The sequence below is a fragment of the Falco rusticolus genome, chromosome 3 (genome assembly GCF_015220075.1).
Source record: "Falco rusticolus isolate bFalRus1 chromosome 3, bFalRus1.pri, whole genome shotgun sequence".
Lineage (NCBI taxonomy): Eukaryota > Metazoa > Chordata > Aves > Falconiformes > Falconidae > Falco > Falco rusticolus.
This window is the reverse complement of record NC_051189.1, coordinates 51,947,737-51,968,983: the sequence shown is the minus strand read 5'-3', so window position 1 is coordinate 51,968,983 and position 21,247 is coordinate 51,947,737. Positions and strand designations below refer to the sequence as shown.

Genomic DNA, 21,247 nt, shown 5'->3' with positions numbered 1-21,247 from the left:
CTGAGTTAAAGGAAACAGGACAGCCGGCACAGCACAGCAGCAATATACAACCCAAATCTTACCCTTAATGAATCTATACAAAAGTTTTGCTGATTACTTCATTGAGGTCAGAATTGGGTCCTCACCTTGGAATATTTTTTGGTTTAACAGGGTTGGTCTAGATTTTCACTATTAAGAACAGAGCAAGATATGAACTGGGAGAGTCTCCCTCCCCAGATTAGAAATCTTTCCCTTTTGCCTCCCAAATTTCATTCCAAAATATTAAGGACCAACGTAAGGGACAAATAAAACCACCACAAACCAATAATTATTTCACTCAAATTGACTTTACTCTCATAAGCTGAATGTTATTATTATAAAATGTATTACAGCAATACTGAACCAGTAACAAAATGCTTGAGCAACAGAGCCAGTAGTCGAAGGAGATGTGTTTGCTTCCCTAGGTGTAGCCATAATTGTAATAAGCCTTTACACTAGAAAATGTTGAGTGATGTGTTAGCATAAATGTGTCACATTATAAAACATAACAAACTGCTGCTGTTTCTTGCTTAGGTATGTCTGAGTGAAATGAGAGCTCATTTAAGAACCTGTGAAAAATGTACAGAAAAATATGGATGTGTAGGGGAGCTTGAAGATGCTGCAACAAGGTAGACCTCAGTGTTGATGACACTGTAAAACCACTTTTGAGTTTGTTATCCCAACATAGTAAAGTCAAACTGTAGAAGAAGTATCTGATTTTTTTTTTAATTGCAACATGTTTCTGTTTCATAAATTCAACACAAATCCTTTATTGTTTAAAACATAATATGCAAATAGTACTCAAAATGGATGCTTTTTTTTTGTGTATGACTAAAAAATAATGCATTTTACTTGCAGTCAGTATGATTTTGATAGAATTCAGCTCCACATGACCTGTTTTGTAGAAACAACTGTATTTTGACAAGTCAGCAGTTTTTGCTATTTTAATTGGGGGACAATTATGTTTACTTTCAAATAAAACTCCTTAAAGATGTTGGTTATTTCCAGAATGAATAGGGCTAATAATAATCTAAATGTAATTGGCTCTCTTCTAATAATTTGTTCTTCAGAAATAGTTTTGAGTTAAGAAGACTGACAGCTTTCCTTATTTATATGTTTATAGTATAGATAAATATTTGCAGAACATGTATTGTATGTTAAAAGTTTAAATCTTTAGTCCCTGCTATTCTTTTTCAGGGCAGGACCTGTTAGAGCAATCAATTAGGTGTGTAGTAATTCTAGAGGTCTTGAAGTTTAATGGCCTTTAGTTTTGTCCATTAATGATTAGAAGCAATTTAGATATCACTATCAAAATGCTTTTTAATTTATGTAACTTAAATTCCCTATACTCTTTGCTATTTGAATTCATAAATGACACATTATTCAGGCTGCTTGCTCAGAAGACCTATCTCCTTATCAGTTATTGTTCTTCTGATGCTCAGAAAAACTTGAACATTTATCCGCACACATCTGAAAACTACACTAACCTGAAAACAGTGTCTCCACCATGCAACAAGACCATACTCTATCCTGAAAACTAAGTAGGAATCCTGTGCAAGAAAGCACTGATACTTAATGGGGGCTCCCGAGAATTGGTAGTTGGGTCACACATGTTCCAAGTGTATCACAGCAATTAAATGATGCTTTTATCAAATGTCTATAGTTGTAGTGTTCAGTATTTTCATCTGTGCTTCTCTAAGTTCATGGTTATGTTAAGAGTGCTTTTCTGGATCGATATCCTGACATGCTGGCACAGTTCTGTGCAGTGCTTGCAGCATCCATTAGCAAGGCTGACCTTTTGCCAGCATAGCATACATCACACCCAGGTACATGTCATACACCCATGATGCATTTTAGCTATGGCAAAAGGAGCTCCTGATGATACCTGACCACAGAAATCTAAATACTACTTTTATTGCTTGTAGTTTTTGCTGAAAATGTATCAATTACATCTGCATCCAGTAACAACTTCCTACCTCTTATTCCCAGATATTCCTGTCCTTTTTGCCAGTGTGAAGTAGATGAGGCTGAGCTGATGGACCACTGTCTCACATGTCAGAGTGGAAAGAGCAGCAGTGGAAATGTATGTAAGTATGTATTTTACTGAATTCACAGGTTAAACGGATTAATTCTAGCAAGCATTACTGATAGGAGATAATAGACAAAGAAAAAATTACTAATTGTTTAATTGATTTTGACAGTGAAAGAAAAACATACCTATATTCATTCCCTCTGCCCATCTCTCACTGACCAAGTGTGTATGCACATAATATTTAAAACACTAGCACTTCTATCACTGTGAGTGCTGATAGGAGCGCTGAAAATGGTGTAGGAAATCTTGTAATGGGTACAACAGTTACTTACAGCCAAGACAACAAGCATTATTAGCTTCAGCAATTTGCCTGTTTTTAAATCCCACATGTGCTATTTCTACTGCCTTAACTCAGATTTATGTGCAGCATTTGCTGTGTATTCTCATCTGGGTTTTGAAGTTATGAGAACTGCTTATGTGACCTTATATAGGAGTCTGTCGTAGCAGGGTTTTTAATTCTTTTTTTAAAGATAATGTTACATAAATGGCTTCATTCTGAAGGTCCATGGGGGCTGCGAGGTCTTACTGTGACCCTGCCTGTAGGACTGAGGTCCATAGGGTTGTAGACTCAGATCTGGGCAAGTGTAATTTACTTCCCTGATAGTTACTTGCTGCAGCATTTTCGACTCCAATTCTCACATGTGGCAGGAGTGTTTTAGAGAGGTTACAGACTGAAGGGCTTGTAGACAAATCAACCAACGCTCCTGTTTCCTGCAGCAGGTGGGAAGGGGGAAACCGGCTCCATTCCCTGTTACGTTGCAGGTTAGTTTTCACCACCTTAACCATGATCATATTAGTAAGTTATTGTGAAGCCAGAGCTCTGAGTAAACTAAAGGAAGCATTCCTTCAGAGTATATACTGTGTTCACATTTGCCTGAGTTAATGCTTTAATGCATAACATTTTGCCAAATTTTGTATTCTTCAGATTAGACTCTGTATTTAATTCAGGCAACTGAAATATTTCTCAGTAATTTTTATCACACCTATCAGTCTATAAGCTCTTATTTTTTCACTCGGGGCAAATTCATAAATAGCCGTGTTGTGTATCTGTAGAGCAGAATCAAGCCTTAAAACTTAGAAAATTATTAAATGCTTAGCTCAATTCAGAGTTGCATATAGAAGCTGATCCTGAGACTTGTAATATGCATTATACAGCCTCTTTTGCACATTTCTGTGAAACCCAATGGAAAAAACAATGCCCAGAACTATGTTTGCCTGCAAATAATGTAAAAAGTATAACCAGGGAAATGAAAATGTGATCTTTTAAGTCATACTGGTTTCATAACTGCTGTAGTTGATTTATAAACTGTAGATCCCACACCATTAATACAAAGCAACGAGAGGGAACATGCTGAGAGGTGCACTTCATTGTTTGCTACTGCCACGCTGATCCTTCCCTTTAGTCCTAAAATACCTTTTGAGTAACTGTTTCAGGAGTACCTGAAAAAGAGATTTGGCACATCTTTTTCAATGGTTTTATTTCAAACTTAGAATAAACACATTGGACTTCTAGTTCTAAGAAAGGCATAGGATTTTTTGGCGTGTTGTATCATAATGCTCATTACCATAACATGTCATAAAGCTGGTTTTAGTCTACATGTAGTATATTCACATGGTGTATTCCATGATAATCATCTTTTTAGCATACATGCAGTGTTCTCATGATATTGCTTAAATGAATAAATGTTGCAGCAACTGCAACTTTTATATTACAAAGAACCCACAGGAAGTAATTCAGCTTTTCTTTTGGTGAAGTGGTTTAGGCACTTCTGTTGTAAACACACACATGAATGAATTTGTTATTGATGACCAGAGAAGTCTTGCATGTGTCTTGTAGCATTTTATCATCCAAACAGTGGCTTGGATGACAAACAATGGGTTATTTGTTATTAGTTTGCTATTTGAATGATAAACAAATGGGTACATGAATTGTTTGGATGATAAACAAGTTTTGCATTGCCTAAAAAATGCTTTTTGAGTGACTGTTATTTTGTAGCTAGTAGGAGGGAATATATTAACCATCAGATCTATATAGGTTGACAATCCTTGGAATGTCTGCAGGCACTAATTACGCAACAGGGATCAGCATAATTGACAGTTGATGTGAAAGTGTACTGTGCTTAGGAGTATTTGTTTTGCTCAAAGAATGCTATTTGGCCATAACAGATCCACTTATTTCATATTCCTGTTTTTTAAACATTGATAATATTTCTTCTCTAAGACCTCCAAGATGAAAACTGAGTACTTCCTTCCATTTATTTATAGCGTTGTCCAAATTGTTGTTAAATACCTGGAAGAGATCCACACTGTTTCAGCAGAAATTTTGTAAGGCGTCTTCAACTCAGACACGTGCCATTACAAAGACTACATAGTAAGTAATGGTATTTGCAAACTACTGGACTTGATTTCTTTATGTGTATCTTCCACACCTTTTACAATCAAGAAGTTGTGAAAAGAACTGAGCAGGTAACTTCACCAGGAAGTCACTAAGCGTGGTAGATGTGTACAGAAACAGCATAGCCTGGTACTCAGAGGTGCCAACTCAGGGATTCTGTCCTCAGTTTTGTTGCTGTCTAATGGTGGGACAAGGGAAAGGTAACCCATTTCCTCATTTCTTAACAGGTATTATGTGTGACTCATGACTATAAATTACTTGGAGATCCTCAAATGAAAACCTATGTACTTTAAATGAAAGTTGTTTCAACAACCCATTTTTATTTAGTAAGAACCTAAGATGACACAGTTGTACTTGTGAAAGCTGCCGCAGCTGTTTGCTGTCTAAGCAGGCTGTAAAACAGAAAGTGCAGCACAATCATTAACATGCTGTTAGAATTTCTCAAGAATATTAGTTAGTGCTTTCTTTTATTTATTTTTGATACTCATCCAGACAAAATCCCAAAGAAAGATATAAAATGTTTTTTCAAATGGTGCAAAAGCACTAAAGAAAATTATGTCCAAATGGAGGGCAAGGGTGAAAAACCATCTTAATAATTCAAACCTGTAATTCATGCACATGGCAGAAAAAGATTTCTGTATGATAGCACTTTAATGATAGCGCACACATATAACTTCATAAAATACAGCTAAGACTAGAGTTTTTATTTCTATACACAGTAATATAAGATGCATCACCAAATTGGACTCCTTATTAAAGAGCAGTAGCACTGTTGGGCTTTGCATAATCAGTGAATTAATCTGTTTCTCCATCTGACATTCTCATTTATTTCAAATTTCATAATGATTTCTCTTGCTTTATGTTGCAGTGTTTACTGCCAAGGAGTAGAAAGTTAGGCAGTAAACTTTAAACATGGATGTAAACACATGGAAACCAGTGTTTTGTTAACTGGTAACTCAAGCAGTCAAAATTAAATATATTAACATATCAATTACTATCTTGATAGTCTATAAAATATCCTTTTTTTTTTTCTTTCAGGACACAAACACTATTGGAGAAGTTCTTATTGAAAGAGTTCTAGATGGGTCATTCTTAGAATATGTGCACATGAATCATCCAAACATCACGTAAGAACCACTGCAGAACAGTGGAAGAACATGTTCTGTAGATAAACATGGTCATTAAAATTTAGCCTTTTGCAATTAATGGAGTGTTAGTAACCTGCATGGACCTAATTTTTTTTTCTTACACATTCTTTGTTAAACTATTTTTTTTAAATTGAATTTCAGTTTAATTTAAAAATGTGTTGTTTGGTGTGGGGATTTTTTTAAGGATAAAAGAAAATATTGTCAGTTCCTCTGCCTAAAATGTGATGGTCTTGAACTAGCTGCAGGTCCCGTATTGCAGATACACTGGCTTTGACAACAGCCTCTCCCATCTGTTCCAGGAGCAGGCCAGTCTTGTGTATATTGATGATGACAATGTGATGCTGGAGTCAGATGACAAAAACGGCAGCATTTTGGATGCTACAGGACCAAACAAATTGGAACACACACATCCCATGCCGCCCCCCCCCAGCAGTATTGGGCATACTACCTACTGTCAAGGACCACATGTAAGTTTCCATTTACAGTACAAAATGAGACTCATAATCTCGAAATGATAGCAAGAGATTACGATAGTTTACAATAAAAAAATAGAAACCTGTTCAAGAGATTGACAGTTTAACTAACCTGTATACTTACTATAAACTTTGAAAAATATGTAGTTTTTTCATGTACAGTATAACATAGTATCTTTCCAAGATGCAGTTGATCTGTAACAAAATTCATGTTCATGCAATGTACAGTGATTAAAGTAGCTTTAATCACATGGTAACATGTTAACAAAGAAACTCCCAAGAGACTTTGGGTCTTCACTAGTTTTTCTTGGAATGAGAAAGCAGCTGGTTTTGGGGAGGAGAAAGATTCAATGTTCCATGTGCCTGGGCAACGTGTTTCCTTTCTCCTTGAGAACTGTCCTTGGAAATGAGAACTCCTCAGTTGGAAAGATGGACAATGCTGCTCCAAAGGGTGGAATTTGTGGGAACATTTGATTAACAAAACAAACCAACCAAACAAAAAAAAATATATCTGGTCTGCCAAAGCAAAGCAGCCAAAGATATAGGGAAAAAGTTACTGGATTTATGGCTTTCTGCACATCTAAATAATGTATAGAGAACTTTTCAGATGTATCAAATAAGCAACCACCATAGGAGTGCTGTCCTTAGTTTTGTCTGTGGTTTCAAGCGTTCTTTGTCAGTAGAGATACACCTGGCAAGAGCAAAAGATGTCCTTTCCCTTGCATGTGACACCTTCTGATCCCCCTGCAGTTACACAGCTTCCTCTTTCCCTTTCTGCTCATATCCATCTTTGACTGCTCCCACAGAACATATCCCTGCTCTTTTCATGTTGGCAGGGAAATGTGCTGTTCTTGCAGTAGCAGCAGCAGCGTTGTCAAGAAAGCAACCAAAATAATAGTTGTATGACAGCTATGCAAACATGATCTAAAATGTACCTCTTCGGTGGAGTTGCCCCCTGCAAAGTCAAAATTTTATAAGCAGTTCTACAAGTTTTCACTGTTGAGATTTCATTTCACAAACACATTTTATTATGAGGAATAAAAAGTTGGCATGGTCATCAGTTTAATTTAATCTAAAAAGTCTGATTCAAAATGCTTTTCTTCAAATAAATGTGTTTCATAAACTTTAGCTTGCCTGATTTCTCTTTACATGTTGTCTATGTCAATGGCAAAAGCTACATAAGATTTACAAGGCTGGTGCCACGCTATATATTGCTCCATGGCATGCTAGTTGTCAACTCCAAGGTCACAGCTTTATTAAAGGATCAAGATTTACAATAACGTTAGCAAAAGCGTGAATGCCTTCACACACACCTTCCTGTAGTTTTCTTCCCTGAGGTCGTCTGCGCAATTTCTCCCCCTGCCAAAAGCTACTAATCAATAAATACTGTGGTCTCCTGAACAAAGTTCAAATGGACCTATCTTGTTCCTTTAGTAATAAATCTTTGCTTTTGTTTAACACCTGCCTTTGAAGGACGTAACCCTCTTTACCTGCAGTAATTAATTTAACTTCACAGCAGCCTTATTTGGCGATTAAAAACTGCTTCCCTTTTACAGATTGAGAAGTTGAGGCACAAGGACGTGCTTTGCTGAAGTCATACGAGAAGATGGAAAAGGCTGGGAAGCCCATCTCTGCCAGCCTTTCACATGCTGAGGCCAAAGGCCATGCGGCCTCTCACTCAATGAGTAACACAAGGTGGTTGTGTAGCATCTGCACTCAGGCTTCTGTAATTCTTCCTTTTAACGTACTGTCACAGCATGGATAGGGCACATCTGAAGCTGGCTATACAGCTGTGCTGTAGTCCTAACTGACACAAAAAACACAAGAAGTGTTCTGCAGGCTATTTCCCACTTAAGGTATAGTTCTATGTCTTCTTCTGGCTGTACTTGCACTGTTGAAGAGGTTACTGCCACATGTTACCCATCCTGAGCCTGCTCAGATCTACCAGCCTGGCTTCCTACTTCATTTCAGGGAAGGAGATAATCAGTTAATCACTTTAAATAGCAGGGGGTTTTGCCAGCCCATTAGCAGCTTAGCTAACCCTTGACAGAGCAGTGAAGAGCACAGGGGAGCAGTAACCTCCTGAGCTAGCACAGCCAAAATTGCAAGAGGACCTCTTACTGCAACGCTTCAAATCCCAGGCTTGTCTTCTGGAAGATCCCTGCCTAGGAAGGAGTTCTTTTCCCCTGACCTGAAACATGGGCAGTAAGTACTGCAGCCCAGGTGACTTAACTCTTATGTTGGGCCCATTGCTTCAGACATGCTTCTCTTCAGTTTTTCAGACCTCGTGGTACTCAGAGGCATTCAAATTTTGCCTCCGTGTGGTCTAAAAAGAAGGTATTCAGGGCATTCATTGGCTTTTGCTTAGGAAGATACTAGCATTTTTAGCTAATAGTAATTGTGATAGATCCTGAGGAAGAGAACCGGGACAGCATCCTCACAGGATGGTTCACCTCTCATCCTCACCTGAAGGGAGACCTGAACTTCAGCCTAGTTTCCTGCAGTTCCCTCTCTCCCCTTGAAACCCTGAGATGGTGGTGTGGGCATTGCCTCTCACTGCCAATCACTGGCAGATACAAGGAGGAGCTTTGACGGATGTTTGAGGCCTAAACACTTTTGAAATGCTGGAAGTTGAAGGCCTATGTGAACCACAGATCTTGGTGCTTTGCACTCTCTCTTCCCCAAAAGTGTAGCCTCAGGTGAGAGAGGGAGGGACCTCCCCACCCAGCGATCCCCTGTGGACACCTAGCTATGGTACAGACAGCAGCAGTCCCAAGGAGATGGGGGAAGAGAAGGTGCTGGACCTACTTCTCCTCAACCCTTGTCCCACATCTGTGATACAGGGTGAGAGACCAGGACTAGCCTGAATCTTAATTTTATTATGAATACAATTTTACAAATTATTGTAATTGATATACTTGCTACAAATCCATTTCTTTTTAGACCATTGCCCACATTTTGTTTGTTGAATATAACTCGGCAGATAAGCAAATGAGGTCAGTGACAGACATGCTTCACAGGCCCAAAGCCTTCTCTGCCTGGAGAAATGAGTTGGCACCACTGTATTGCTGTAACAATATTCTTATAATTCCTTATTCTGGAAGAAATGCGCACAGTCGCACTGCTGACTTATGGTTCTGTCAGCATCGTTCAGGAGGCAGAAATCCTGGCCCAGATAATACTAATATTACCGCGTAACATCACCGCCAGTATCAGCCGATCTACGAATAAGCGACAAACTAGGCAGCAACGGTTTCGCTGTTGCCTTATTTGCGCAGAAGGTGGTCGTAAACGCTGCCCTCCCGTGCGGGGCAGCAGCCGGAGGTCGCCGCCTGGCACCGGAGGAGCCCCGGCCCGGGCGGGCATATACTGGGTGGTGGGACCGCCCGCCGCCACGGAGGCGCCGGCCCTCGGCCCTGTCCGGCGCGGCCGCAGGCGCCCGCGGAAGGGGAGGTGCGCGGCGCCGTCACCCGCGGGGCCGGGAGGGCGGGGGGGCCGGCGCCGGGCGGCAGGCGGGCGGAGCGGGGGAGTCTCCCCGGGCAGGGCGGAGCGGAGTCCGCCCCGGCGTGTCAGAGCAGCTCCTCCGGGCCGGGAGGCGATCGCCATGGAAACCCAAGCCCCGGTCCCGCCCCTGCCCTCCGGGAGCGCGGCGGCGGGGCGTGGGTGCCGCCGGGAGCCCGGCCGGAGCCGCGGCTGGGAGGGAACGGCCGCCGCGGTGGCTCCCCCGCCGGACGCCGCCAGGTAGAGCGCGGGGCGGGGGCGCTTCCCGGCCGGGGAGGGAGGGCGGGGAGGGGCGGGGCGTGCGGCGCGCAGGCCGGGCCCGCTCCCCCGCCGCCTCCGCCGCAGCCCGGCCTCCCACCTGGCGCCAGGTGCCCACCCGCCGTCTTCACCCGGCCCCCCGGCGCCCTCCGACCCGCGCCCCGTGCCCGGCCCGGGCTGCCCGGCGGCGCCCCGAGGGAGCGGAGCGGAGCTCGGTTCGCTGGGGCGGGGCTTGTTTCTCGTCCCCGATCCTCACGGCGAGGCCCTGACGTGTTGCCATGGCCGAGGGAGCCGAGGCGGCGGCGGCGGCGGCGGAGTGCTTCAGCGAGGATGATTTTTACTGCCCCGTCTGCCAGGAGGTGTTCAAAACGCCCGTGAGGACCGCGAACTGCCAGCACGTGTGGGTATTCCCCCTTGCCGCCCCCCTCCCCGCGCTCCCCCCCCGCCCCCTTCACAAGCCTTCGCTTCGCCTCGCCTCCGCCGGGTGTCCGCCTGGCGCTGCTCTGCCCCCCCAGCGCGCAGCCCCTGGGCTCGGCGCCGGCCGCGCCGGGAGCCGGGAGGCGCGGCGGGACCCGCGGAGCCGGCTGCTGCCGCCCGCCGCCGCGGGGGCTGACACGCCTCCGCCGGGAGCCGGCCTCGGGGCTGGCGTGCCCGGGGCTGCCCCAGCCTTCCCTCGCCTCTTTCTTTTGTAGCGGACGGCGACCGGCGGCTTAGAGCAGCCGCCTCTTGGAGCACGCCCCGGCTGCCTGATGGGTGGCGGCCGAGTGTTCCTGCCGGTGGAAACGCATCTCGCACGTCTAACCTAACTCGCGGTTTCGGCTTCGTAGTTTCCTGTTCGTTTCCGAACGAGGACCGAAGCTAGCTGTTCTCTCTTTTCAGTGCGCCGCCGTCGCGTTTTTCAGGGGAACGTTTCGTTGCGAAGCGCGACTCGGTGGAGAGGCGGGATGGCCGCGGCGGGCGGGCGGGAGGGCGCGGGGCCTGCGGGAGCTCGGGGCTCGGCGCCTCCGCAGCGGCCTTTGGCTCCCGTAAGGACAATGAACAGCAGTTGCTCTGATAAGATTTTCCTAATCTCACGTGCTTGATGCGCCATTTAATCTCTCATTAGCGGTCAGTCCGGCTCAGGAGCACCGGTCGGTGCGAGCTTTACCTCAAGTGCATGGTCACGTGCCCCTGGTTTCCGTATAGTTCTTTGTAAGCGCCGCTATTGCCTTGTGCTTATGTCTGTAAAGATTTGTGTTCGGTGGGCTCTATTACTCAAATACCTGTTTTCCCCCATCCCCTCAATAATCACCCAGCTCTCTTCAAGGACGAAATATCTAACTCTCCTTACTTTGCTAACTTGTGTTTGTGGTAACTTTTTAATTCAGGTTTTGCAGGAAGTGCTTCTTGACAGCTATCAGAGAAAGTGGAACACACTGTCCTCTCTGCCGGGGGAGCGTGACTAAAAAAGAAAGAACCTATCCCAAAAGGGCTCTAGATGTTGAAAACAGTATGAAGAAAGCTTCTGGGGGCTGTAGATGCTGTGAGAAGCAGGTAGAGTAACACTTTACAAAAAGTTGGATTATTTTTTCTTATTTTTGACCAGACACACTTTTACCGTGTGTCCTTCTTGTCTTGGAGCTAAAGAGCCTATAGCAGTTTGAACTTGGCTTTGTATGGCTTGTGCATATAACCAGGCATGCAGTGCCTGCTAGGTATGCCTAACAGGTGTAAACTGAAAGAGGATCCTTGTATTGTCTATAAAGACCTTTTAAGTGGAGTGCCAGTTCTTCCCCAAAACAATGTGAAGGTAGGATATAGCTATAAAACTGGAAAAAGAGAAATTAGACAACTGAAAATTAGAATTGCAGATACATGGAAGACCTCAGAAACTTTCATTGTGAGAAGTGCTTAGAGCTACTGTAAAATTTAAAACCAATACATATGGGTTAATTACTCTTGGTGTTCATACAATCATATGTAGTTTTCCCCCGCCCCATCAATGTGTTCCCTTCGTTCCCTTTGTAAAGGGGTCATTATTTTCAGAACATTGGGTGAAATCTTGACCCCCACTGAAATAAAGACTAATCTGCCTTCTAGTACAAAAGGATGCAGGATTTCAGCCACACATTTTGTTTACATCAAAATGCATCAAATCCAGATAGTCTTTTTGCTTGTTTCATTTCACTTGGGACTTAGTTCTGCCAATGTGAAGACTAGCACTAGTGGAAAGCTGAGCTGCTTGCTTTGTACCACATGATTCATTAGGATGAAAAGCTGGGAGAAAGAAACGGTAGCAAGCTGGTAAACAGGAGGGAAGAACCAAACAGATCCCAAGAAGAACTTTAATGGAATTTAGGCACAGGTGTGTGAGATGTGATTTGTTCAGCCTCTAAACCTGCGAGCATTTTCTGATAGTGTTGTTGGACCTGAAATTCTGACTTGGGTCATGTCCAGTACAGCTGTCTTCTGACAAATCTAAGGAACTCCTTGGCTTACCTTGCATTTAAGATGGATAGGCAGCCTTAAGTTGGTGTTCATTCACCTCTTCCCCACCCCCAAAAGAGAAAAGTTATATATTCTTGGAACACACCCAATGCAGAAAGATTTTACTCTGCACAAGGTAATAGCAGGCCAGAGAAGACTGAAGGAGCAGTGGTGCTTATCCCATCCTCACGGTCCGTCTCTGTTGTAGCTCATCAGTTACTGATCCTGGATGTGGGAGGTATAGTTTCTGTGACTTTGTTTCAGTTAAATGGAGTTCACTTGCATCTTTCACCCCTGAGAGAGCTCTCAGATGCCTGGCTGTTGGGGATTTGGGGAGTGGGAATGTTCTCCAATCTCACAGTGTGACAGAAGCTCTATGGAAAAAGGAATTGAAGATCTCCCGTTGAGGAAAGTGTTCATGTTGAGAGGGGAGACGCAGGTTCTTGTTTCTGCTGCATATGATGTCTATATAATTCCTGCACGCATTGCTTTCTGTTGGCAGAATTCTCTCTTCCTTCTATCCCTGGATTGTTTAGTATAAATTCAATAATTTGGCATTTCATTTACAGGTTAGATTTTCGTGGATGAGACAGCATTATAAAACGTGTAAGAAGTATCAGGATGAATATGGTGTTTCTTCTATTATTCCAAACTTACAGATTTCTCAAGATTCAACAGGGAACAGGTAATTAGGGTGTTTTATGTATAATAATGCATCTTCTTCTTCCCCCTCACCTGCCCCCAGAAAGTATTCTTTTTTTCCAGGGTGTGCTTTCTTTTTGCAACAATTATTGTCCATATTTTTGTGATTTTAAAAAAACTGACGGTTCTTCTAGGTCTTTTTCTTCACCCTTAGCATACAGAAGAAAACCTTTCTGCATGATGGTTTGAAATGTCTTCTAGGGACTCCTAAAGGTGTATAGAATTTGTAGCTTGCTTTCCTTGCCTTGACAGCGTTCGAGCAGCTTACTTGGTAACATATTTCGTAATATCTAGCCCCAGGGAAGTTCTCTCTTTACCCATCCACCCCACCCCTACCCGCCTTTCCTAAGTCTGTTTTAGTGGGTATCCTGTTTCAAAACATAACTGTGCAAGCTTTTGCTTTCTGATTGAATTTCTTTTGAACTTTTGAACTGATCTCTTATAAAATGTATAAGGAACTCCAGTACGTTACACACCATAAAATACAAATGACACGTATCATTTGTTTTCAGGCAGTAAGGCTAAAAAACTTTTTTTCATACCTTCTCACTGATGTATTTAGTTTGGCTGGGGATTTTTGCTTATTTTTGAAGACCTTTTTTTACATATTAGTTTCATAGGGTTTTATTATATATAGCCTGTCCTTTGTTTACTTTCTTTTGACATCTGTTTTCTATTTTTAGCAGTCTGAACTTCTGTGTTTGGTTTTCAACCCATCAGCATATTGAAAGCGGAAGTTTAAGCTGTTACCAGAACTAGCTGCAGCAATGTTTCACCAAAGTGTCTGGATATTGTTATATCACTGTTTACTGACTACACCACAGTAGAATACCTGTGTTTATAATATTACAGAAGTATAAAAAATGTACAGTGACCAGATTTGTGACTGTAAATACTCATGGTCTTAGAATGATCAGTGTCTGAGCAGTTTTTGTGGCTTAGCTAGAGGTGCATATGTGGTCAACTTTACTTTCTAAAATGTTCCTGTCTGTCACTCTTACTTTAGAAAATAATTTAGTTTATACTCAGTGTAAGAAAATTTATCTTGTTGTAGTTGAAAGCTGTCAATTATTTGTGTAAACACATGGCAGTTAAATGCCTATTTACATAGATCTAAGTCAAAAAATTTAGAAGATGCTGCCTGTCTTACATTCGCGTAATTCATAATGCTTTTTGAGCTACTTGGCTGTAATCTCCAGTGCCGTTCTTGTTGGCTAAATGTTTGTTGTATTGTATACCACTTTCCTATAAAGTTTTGTAGTATTCCACCAAGGGTCATCATGGTAGCTAAATACTGAGACAAACCTTGATCCAAAGGAAAAGCTGTGAGAGTTAAAATATGTGCTGCCGTATGTTTTACCTTGAAATTAATGGGGCTTAATGGATTCCTCCCCCACACTGTTACTGTGAAGCTTATAAAAATTTTGATAGTAGAGTAAAATAATCTCAATTTTCATTGTTTTTTCTTTTTTCTTGACTTCATTTAAAGTAGCAGAAGTGATGCAATATCTGATAATGGCGAGATGTCTAGTAATCAAATACTTCAAGGAGAAACAAGGTAGGCCGCTTGTTTTTCTGTTGTTATTATTAAAACAGATCCAGATAGTCATAGTGCAAGCTTCTACTAACTTTAAAAATAACTCACACAAAAACCTACAATAAGTTGTATTAAAATACCCCCATAGTTTCTTCTACATTTGCATCTATATGTAAGAATTTTGTTTTTTTCAGTACTTTCCTGAAGGGTACGCACTAAAAGATGTTACCAGTAACTAAAAGCAGGGTGCAGATGCAGTTGGAACAAAAGAATTTTCTAAAGTCCAAGTCTCAGAAGAATGCATTTAGGCATAAAAATACGAAATGTGCTTTAAATTGCAATTTGGTAGTAACACTGGAAGTCCACGACATCCCCTACTATGTCAGTGAGGATGGGGTGTTCTTGTTATCAAATTAAGGGAAAGCAATGACAAGACAACAGATGAATTAAGCTTTCTGTAATACTATTTCTAAAACTATTTTGTTTAATACTGCGTATTTCTTTTTACAGTGGACACCCAACCTTCAAATGCCCCTTGTGTCAGGAAGCCAATTTTACCAGACAACGCTTGCTGGATCACTGTAATAATAGACATCTTTATCAGATAGTTCCTGTAGTAAGTAGAATTGCTTATGTATGCTTCTTAAGCTACTTTCATTATAATTACATGGACAATTTAAAATGTGCAGTAGCTATTCTGTATCTGTAAAGATCACTGTGGTCTGAGAAAGGCAATATACTTAATGCAGTGCATGTAACTTGAGTGACTTTCATGTGATAATGTTTCTTGTCCAGCTTGTCGGTTCTAAGGCATTTCGGACTTTTTCTGTCTCATTTATCTTGATGTGAAACAGACTCGGTTTTTGAGCCTGACACTCTTCTTCATTTAGTATTTCAGATCTGTTTCAATAGAATCCCATTTGTAATGTAACTATTGTTTCATGTGAAACCTGTAGTTACTTGAAAAGTAATCTAAGGTAATCAGAGGGACTGAAGGAGAAAAATCTGTTTGGTTTTCTATTCTTTTCATCTGGATAGGGTGTGTTATTTTTTCTTTTGGCTTACTTGATGATCTCAGTCGTATGACAGTTCTCCCAAACAATAAGTAGGATGCAGTAATCACATTTTTTTTAAACTTTAAACAACAGAAATTGACAAAAACAGTACCAGACAGACATGATAATCCTCTACTCCAAAGAGAAACACTTAAAAAATTTGGCAAGTTGAAATGTAATTTTTGAATGTTACACAAATGAAGAAAAGAATACTTATGACTACAATTCTATGTGAACATGGCTGTTTTGTTTTGGTTGTGAATGAGTAGTAGACTAGTTATTCCTGTAGAACATGTGTTTAATGCATTCTGTATTACCAATAACTTTTTTTTTTAATTCTCTCTCTTTCCCCTTCCTCTCCAAATTCAGATTTGTCCTATTTGTGTATCTCTTCCTTGGGCAGATACTAACCAGGTTACTAGAAATCTTGTTAGCCATCTAAATCTAAGACACCGGTTTGACTACGGAGAATTTGTGGTAAGCTTTTTCTTCTTCGATGCATAGGGGAGTAAATGGTAAATTTTTTTCTACAAATTAAAATGCCAAATAAAACATTTGTACCAAACGTGTTTGTGCTCTGGATATGCTGTGTTCCTGCACTGTACAGAATTCAGAAGTAGGCCTGTCTGTTCTTAAACTTCCTGTTACCAACATGAAGTGCTACTGGGAATAGGTGTTGTCAACATTTAAGCTTTGTTCCAAACTGATGACTTAAGTCTTTAGCTTAGTGTTCTCAATCAGAACTATTTGTTCCTCCAAAACAGTTTATTGCTGCTGCTTCTGGGGGAAATAAAATAGACGCTACTCTGTTTTATTGACATTTTTGACCTTTTATGGCAGAAATGCCAAAATCACAATTCTCAGGACTCAAAGTGCAGCTTGACTAGCTGGTATTGCTGCTACAGCCTCTCTTCCAGAGTGTTGTGAGAGAGGCTGCAATGTGAAAAAGAGATACGTCATTAAATCACTGTTCTGGTTGCCGCCTTTTAGTCTTGCTTTGGGTAAATGACCTTGGAGCAGGTGCAGAACTACATACACAGATGTAGACAGGGGATGGATCATAAGTCAAGCCAACCATTTGATTTGCAGGTGGGACCAGAGAGCTAGAGAGTTTGTGTTGTAGTTTCTACAGAGTTTGACAGGCTTTGGGGTACCCTGCTTGAGCTTTGTGTGGGACAAGCATAGTATTTGAGGCATAGGCAGCCTTACTGGTTAAAGATGGCAAAGGTGATGCATATGGTTCTTTGTGTTGAGTGATCTGTGACAAAGAACTATTGGACTCTTCAATATAATATGAGTGCATCTTGCATGTTTGAGGATGTAAAACTGGGAAGCTGCTGGAATTGCATTAAAAAGGTGTATTACTTTGGCCTATTAATGACTTGCAAGATAGCTCTTCAAAAGTGGCAGGGTTAACCACCCATCTTTTGTGCTACGTGTTTTCTTTCTCATTTGAAGCAGTATATTCTCAACAATCTATGATTACTGTTGTTTGGGGATCACATTTTGGTTTTATTAACGAAGGATATTATGGCTGGTTGGAAGCCCTGTTCTAAGAATTGTGTGACAGTCAGCTTGCCTGAGCTGGCTGTTCTGTAATGTAATTGTGCCAGGGAGAGGAGATGGACCCTTCTGCTTAATGAGCCTTGCCCCACTCTTCTGATTCTTCTCCCATCTCATGTATCTCTTGGTACTTGGTTAAGTAAAAGATACTGTGCAACATAAACAATCATTAGTACACATAAAGATGGAAAGTCTTCATCTAGGTGCTAATTCCTATGTAAAAATGTGGAAAATGAATGATTAAGCTAAGGATTATGGTACATCTTGAGTATTTGTCCATTTTGATTATGTTTTTGTTTTGTTTAGAATCTTCAGCTTGATGAAGAAGCCCAATACCAAAATGCGGTTCAAGAATCCTGTCATGTGAACTTTTAAAGTATAGCCCCCCGTCATCTTACTAATTATCTGAGAGAAAAATTACATTAATTCTGTTACTGATCTGAAGTGTATATTAATAAAAATGCTATTCAGTAACCATTTTTCAGGCTTAATTTTTTTGTGTGTTCATAAGGACTTTTCATAAATGATTTTGCTGAAACTCAAGCTTGACATCTTTACTGAGATCTGGCCCTGTGTATTTAGGGACCTTTTTGGAACCGCTCGCTGTTGTCTTATTTTCTCTAACTTTTACTACTGTGCTAATTACATGGCTTCTTTTATAATGTCAGGTATTTTAATTCACCAAAACCAACTTTGAAAGTATCTTTAGAAAGACATGCAGAGGTGCTCTGTTGCACTGAGTTTAAGTTCAGTTGTCATCTGCTAAGCTATCTATGAGATGAAAGTTTTTTCCTCCTGCCCAAGAGCAAAGTTTTGTTTGATGTTGTGATTTGTTTTTTACTGTTATAATGTGAATGAAAATAACAACAACTTCAGAAATAAAAATATTTGTTTTCTATAGATCAACAATGCAGAGCAGGTTTTTTTTTCCACCTTTCACTGAGAAAGAATGATGCCATTGCCTGGGAATAATTATATCTATTTTTTTCCCCTTTTGGAGCATAACTGAGAAAGGATACTTCCTTCCTGAAGTGATGGGTCAGGAGTTTCCCCTGTACTCCCAACTATAAGGAAGATGACGTACTTTGTGAGAAATTCAAGATGACATGCAAAAGATACACTTTTTGGGTATATGACTGCGACCAGCTAGTTTTTCATTTTGTTAGAACTTTTTACAAACTTCTGTTGCTGTATTTGGAATTCAAGTTTTGGTCCTGCCTTTCATGGAAGGCTGTGTAACTAGAGAACTAACTGGCTTCAGACCTACCAACGCTCATAAATTAACTTGTTTATTTTGGTAAGACTGTTTAAAACTTGGTCATCTCCTGTATCCAAAGGCTTGAAAGAACAGTTGAGAAGAAAAACTTGCTCTAACATATTTTAAGAGTTCCTATTCTAGATTTCCACATTCCCAGCAAGACTGTCATTAAAATCAGAAAACAGCAATAATGCAATTTTGAATTTAAATGGAAAATCCATCTGTAAAAGAACTTTGAGGTATTTTATTTAATACTAATGGGGAGAAGGGGAAAGCAAGCTGCACAGCTTACATTTTGGAGTTTTAAATAGAGACTGTTCTGAGTATCTATTGGGACTGACTTTTCATCCTGTGTCACCATCAGCTGTTGTCAAGCCTTACTTTATGGGTATTGTATATGTGGTGGAAAACATCCCCAGTAATTTTCCTACTCTAGTTGGTGATTTCTGTGTAATAATATCAGTTGTGCAGCCAAAGTACAGTAGGCTTCTTGTGCCCTGGCTCCCATTTGCTCTCCAAATAGGGGTTTTGATTATTCTTTAAATACTGGGCTATTTCATATTCCAAAACTGGTAAGATTGAAATGCCTCACTCTGCAATGTAATTGATTTCAGAACTGAATCTTGGTTCTAGCCTGTTGAGTGTTGGAACTAAAACAATATACACTGTAACTTAACGTTACTACCTTATATTTTTTAAGAGTGTAAAACATTGCTGAAGTCATAGCTGGCTAACATACAGAGAGAGTTGGCTATTTCAGAAACGTCTGGAGGTTATATCGTTTTTATAACAGCTTAACATGTCTTGCATTTTGTTACTGACTTAATGCAGTATTTTGACAGCGGGCCATGCTTTGATCTTGTACTCCAACTTGCCTGTTTGCCCCCCATACTCTTGTCTGCATATTCTCACTTGTCTCTCAGCTCTAGTACTTGTGTGACCACATGCTGATTTGGAGTGGTTCACTGACCCAACTGAAAGTTGTTTGGATTTTTACTTTCTCTCTTGCTCTGTAAAGCCAGCTATGAAATAGTGCCCTTAGACAGAAAGGAATTTTCAAGGTAGCCTGATGCTAAAGTTTTAGCTTTTTAAAAACGCTTACCGTGGTGGTTTTATTACTGCATACATTTCCTAAGGAATTTAATAGTTATATGTAAGTTTAGTTAACTTTTTTAGATTCAGTAAAATATTTCTATGAACTGGCAATAAATGCCTACAGCCAATACAGATTCAGAATGCCTCATGGACACTGGAACTAGTTATTTCTATTACTTGAACAAATTAACATCTATTTTAAAACTCTGGGAAACAAATTTTTCTATAGCAATAATTAGTTGTCACTAGGTGCATAGTTGCTGTGCATTTTAGTCATGTTTAAATGTCGAGAGACTTGAATACACATTTTAAAGCAACAAGTGTGTATAAATGCAATATTAAAAAAAACTTGCAAAATTTTTATCCTCTTTATTTGCATATGTTAAAATCTGTATTGGCAGGCACTGCCTTGCTGAAGTTTTTATACTTTTAGTATGAAGGGGTTGCATCCAATACATTCACTAGGTAAGCGTTTAATGAAAACGAAACAGTCTGTTTAAATGTGATGGTGCTGGTCGTGATCTTTCTCACTGAAACCCAGACATGCACAAAAAGCTGTGTATTTGTGGTGGGTGATGCTTGTACTCAAAACATGCAATCTTTACTAGAAGATTGCTGTTTAACAATGTTTTCATGTTCATGTTGCATTGTGTATGGTTTCAATATGCCATGTTATGTTTGAATTGTTCCTTCTATTTTTTCTCCTATTAAAGTATTTTATTTTCTCTTTGTCTTTTTGTTGCATAATAAAGATGATCAGTCTCCTTTATGCTACTTCTTCCCTTTTAGATGCTTTCTAAACTTAAGTACGTGGTCAGTTGTATGCCTTCACACTTTGAATGATTAGAATGGCATGTATGCTGCTGGAACCGATGAGTTGTGGCTCATGATCCATTAATGAGCTGACAAGCTAACTTATATCACATCTTAAGATATTTCTATGAAGCAGAAAAGATAAGTTGGCCAAAACTTATTTTATACTTCTTTTTTCCCTTCCATGTTTGTAAGTTGCTGTGCCATGTAATGTTAATAGAGAAATAACATCCTTAAAGGCAGAGAGAAAGAGGTATGTAACGCTCTGGGCCAATAGCAAACCTCATTATTTAAAGGTAGATTTACTAAGAAGGGTTAATGGTGTTCTGAGGAAAGACTTGTCAGTAAGTTTGGGCTGGTTGCATTGTTGGACTAGCAAGGTGGCATCTAGATGATTTATTCTTCCACCCCGTATTTTTGAACTGAAACAACCGTAGTTACTTCTTGTGCTTTTACATTCTAAGGGCATACAGGTGATAATATGGTTATGGAATTGACTTAAAGCCTTATTTTGAATTATAGAAATATAGCAAAATTATGCAAATTTACTTTTTGTTTATTGTTCTTTCTCCCCTTGGAATCTAGTTTTCTGAGCTCTAAATAAATCACTGTATCTTCTAAATCTGGTTATAAGCCCTTTATTAGAGATTCCATTTGATTTCCTTCTACTACAGCAATGCATATTTCATTATTCAGAGAGAATGCACTCAGTGCGTTTGATTCTCATTGGCAACATGTTGGTTGTAGGATATGTGAGCTCTGTAGAAGCCCCTGTTGCCCTGCTCCAGGGCTTCATTCCCAGGAGGAGAGGGTGACCTTTGTGCACCCAGGTCAACTTCTGACAGGTAGTCAGGGCTGGAAGGTTTTCTGTGC

The 21,247-nt window shown here is 40.5% G+C and overlaps 1 protein-coding gene and 1 long non-coding RNA gene across 5 annotated transcripts; both read left to right on the top strand.

The window, feature by feature from the left end:
- Positions 1 to 2,009: 2,009 nt before the first annotated feature.
- LOC119144027 lies at positions 2,010 to 6,035 on the top strand. Its single transcript, XR_005102940.1, has 3 exons — positions 2,010 to 2,101; positions 4,376 to 4,481; positions 5,544 to 6,035. It is a non-coding gene; the product is annotated as an uncharacterized LOC119144027 (long non-coding RNA).
- Positions 6,036 to 9,604: 3,569 nt separating this feature from the next.
- On the top strand, positions 9,605 to 20,286 carry RNF138 (ring finger protein 138). Of its 4 annotated transcripts, none has more exons than XM_037381258.1 (7): positions 9,613 to 9,867; positions 11,253 to 11,418; positions 12,921 to 13,036; positions 14,546 to 14,611; positions 15,101 to 15,206; positions 16,015 to 16,122; positions 17,515 to 20,286. In XM_037381258.1, exons 1-7 carry the CDS (start codon positions 9,731 to 9,733, stop codon positions 17,581 to 17,583), a joined length of 768 nt encoding a protein of 255 aa, XP_037237155.1. In that variant the 5' UTR covers positions 9,613 to 9,730; the 3' UTR covers positions 17,584 to 20,286. The 4 variants fall into 4 exon arrangements, with proteins under 4 accessions (XP_037237157.1, XP_037237155.1, XP_037237154.1 ...); XM_037381257.1 differs by having other exon boundaries at positions 9,617 to 9,867; positions 14,543 to 14,611; XM_037381259.1 differs by lacking the exon at positions 9,613 to 9,867 and adding an exon at positions 9,879 to 10,285 and having other exon boundaries at positions 14,543 to 14,611.
- The last annotated feature ends 961 nt before the right edge of the window (positions 20,287 to 21,247 follow it).

Excerpts from the sequence above, each read along its gene's own strand:
- RNF138 (XM_037381257.1), top strand. The coding sequence starts at position 9,731 with ATGGAAACCCAAGCCCCGGTCCCGCCCCTGCCCTCCGGGAGCGCGGCG. Across the intron at positions 13,037-14,542 it reads CAAGATTCAACAGGGAACAG|TAGCAGAAGTGATGCAATAT; the intron begins GTAATTAGGGTG and ends CTTCATTTAAAG. Across the intron at positions 15,207-16,014 it reads TTTATCAGATAGTTCCTGTA|ATTTGTCCTATTTGTGTATC; the intron begins GTAAGTAGAATT and ends CTCCAAATTCAG.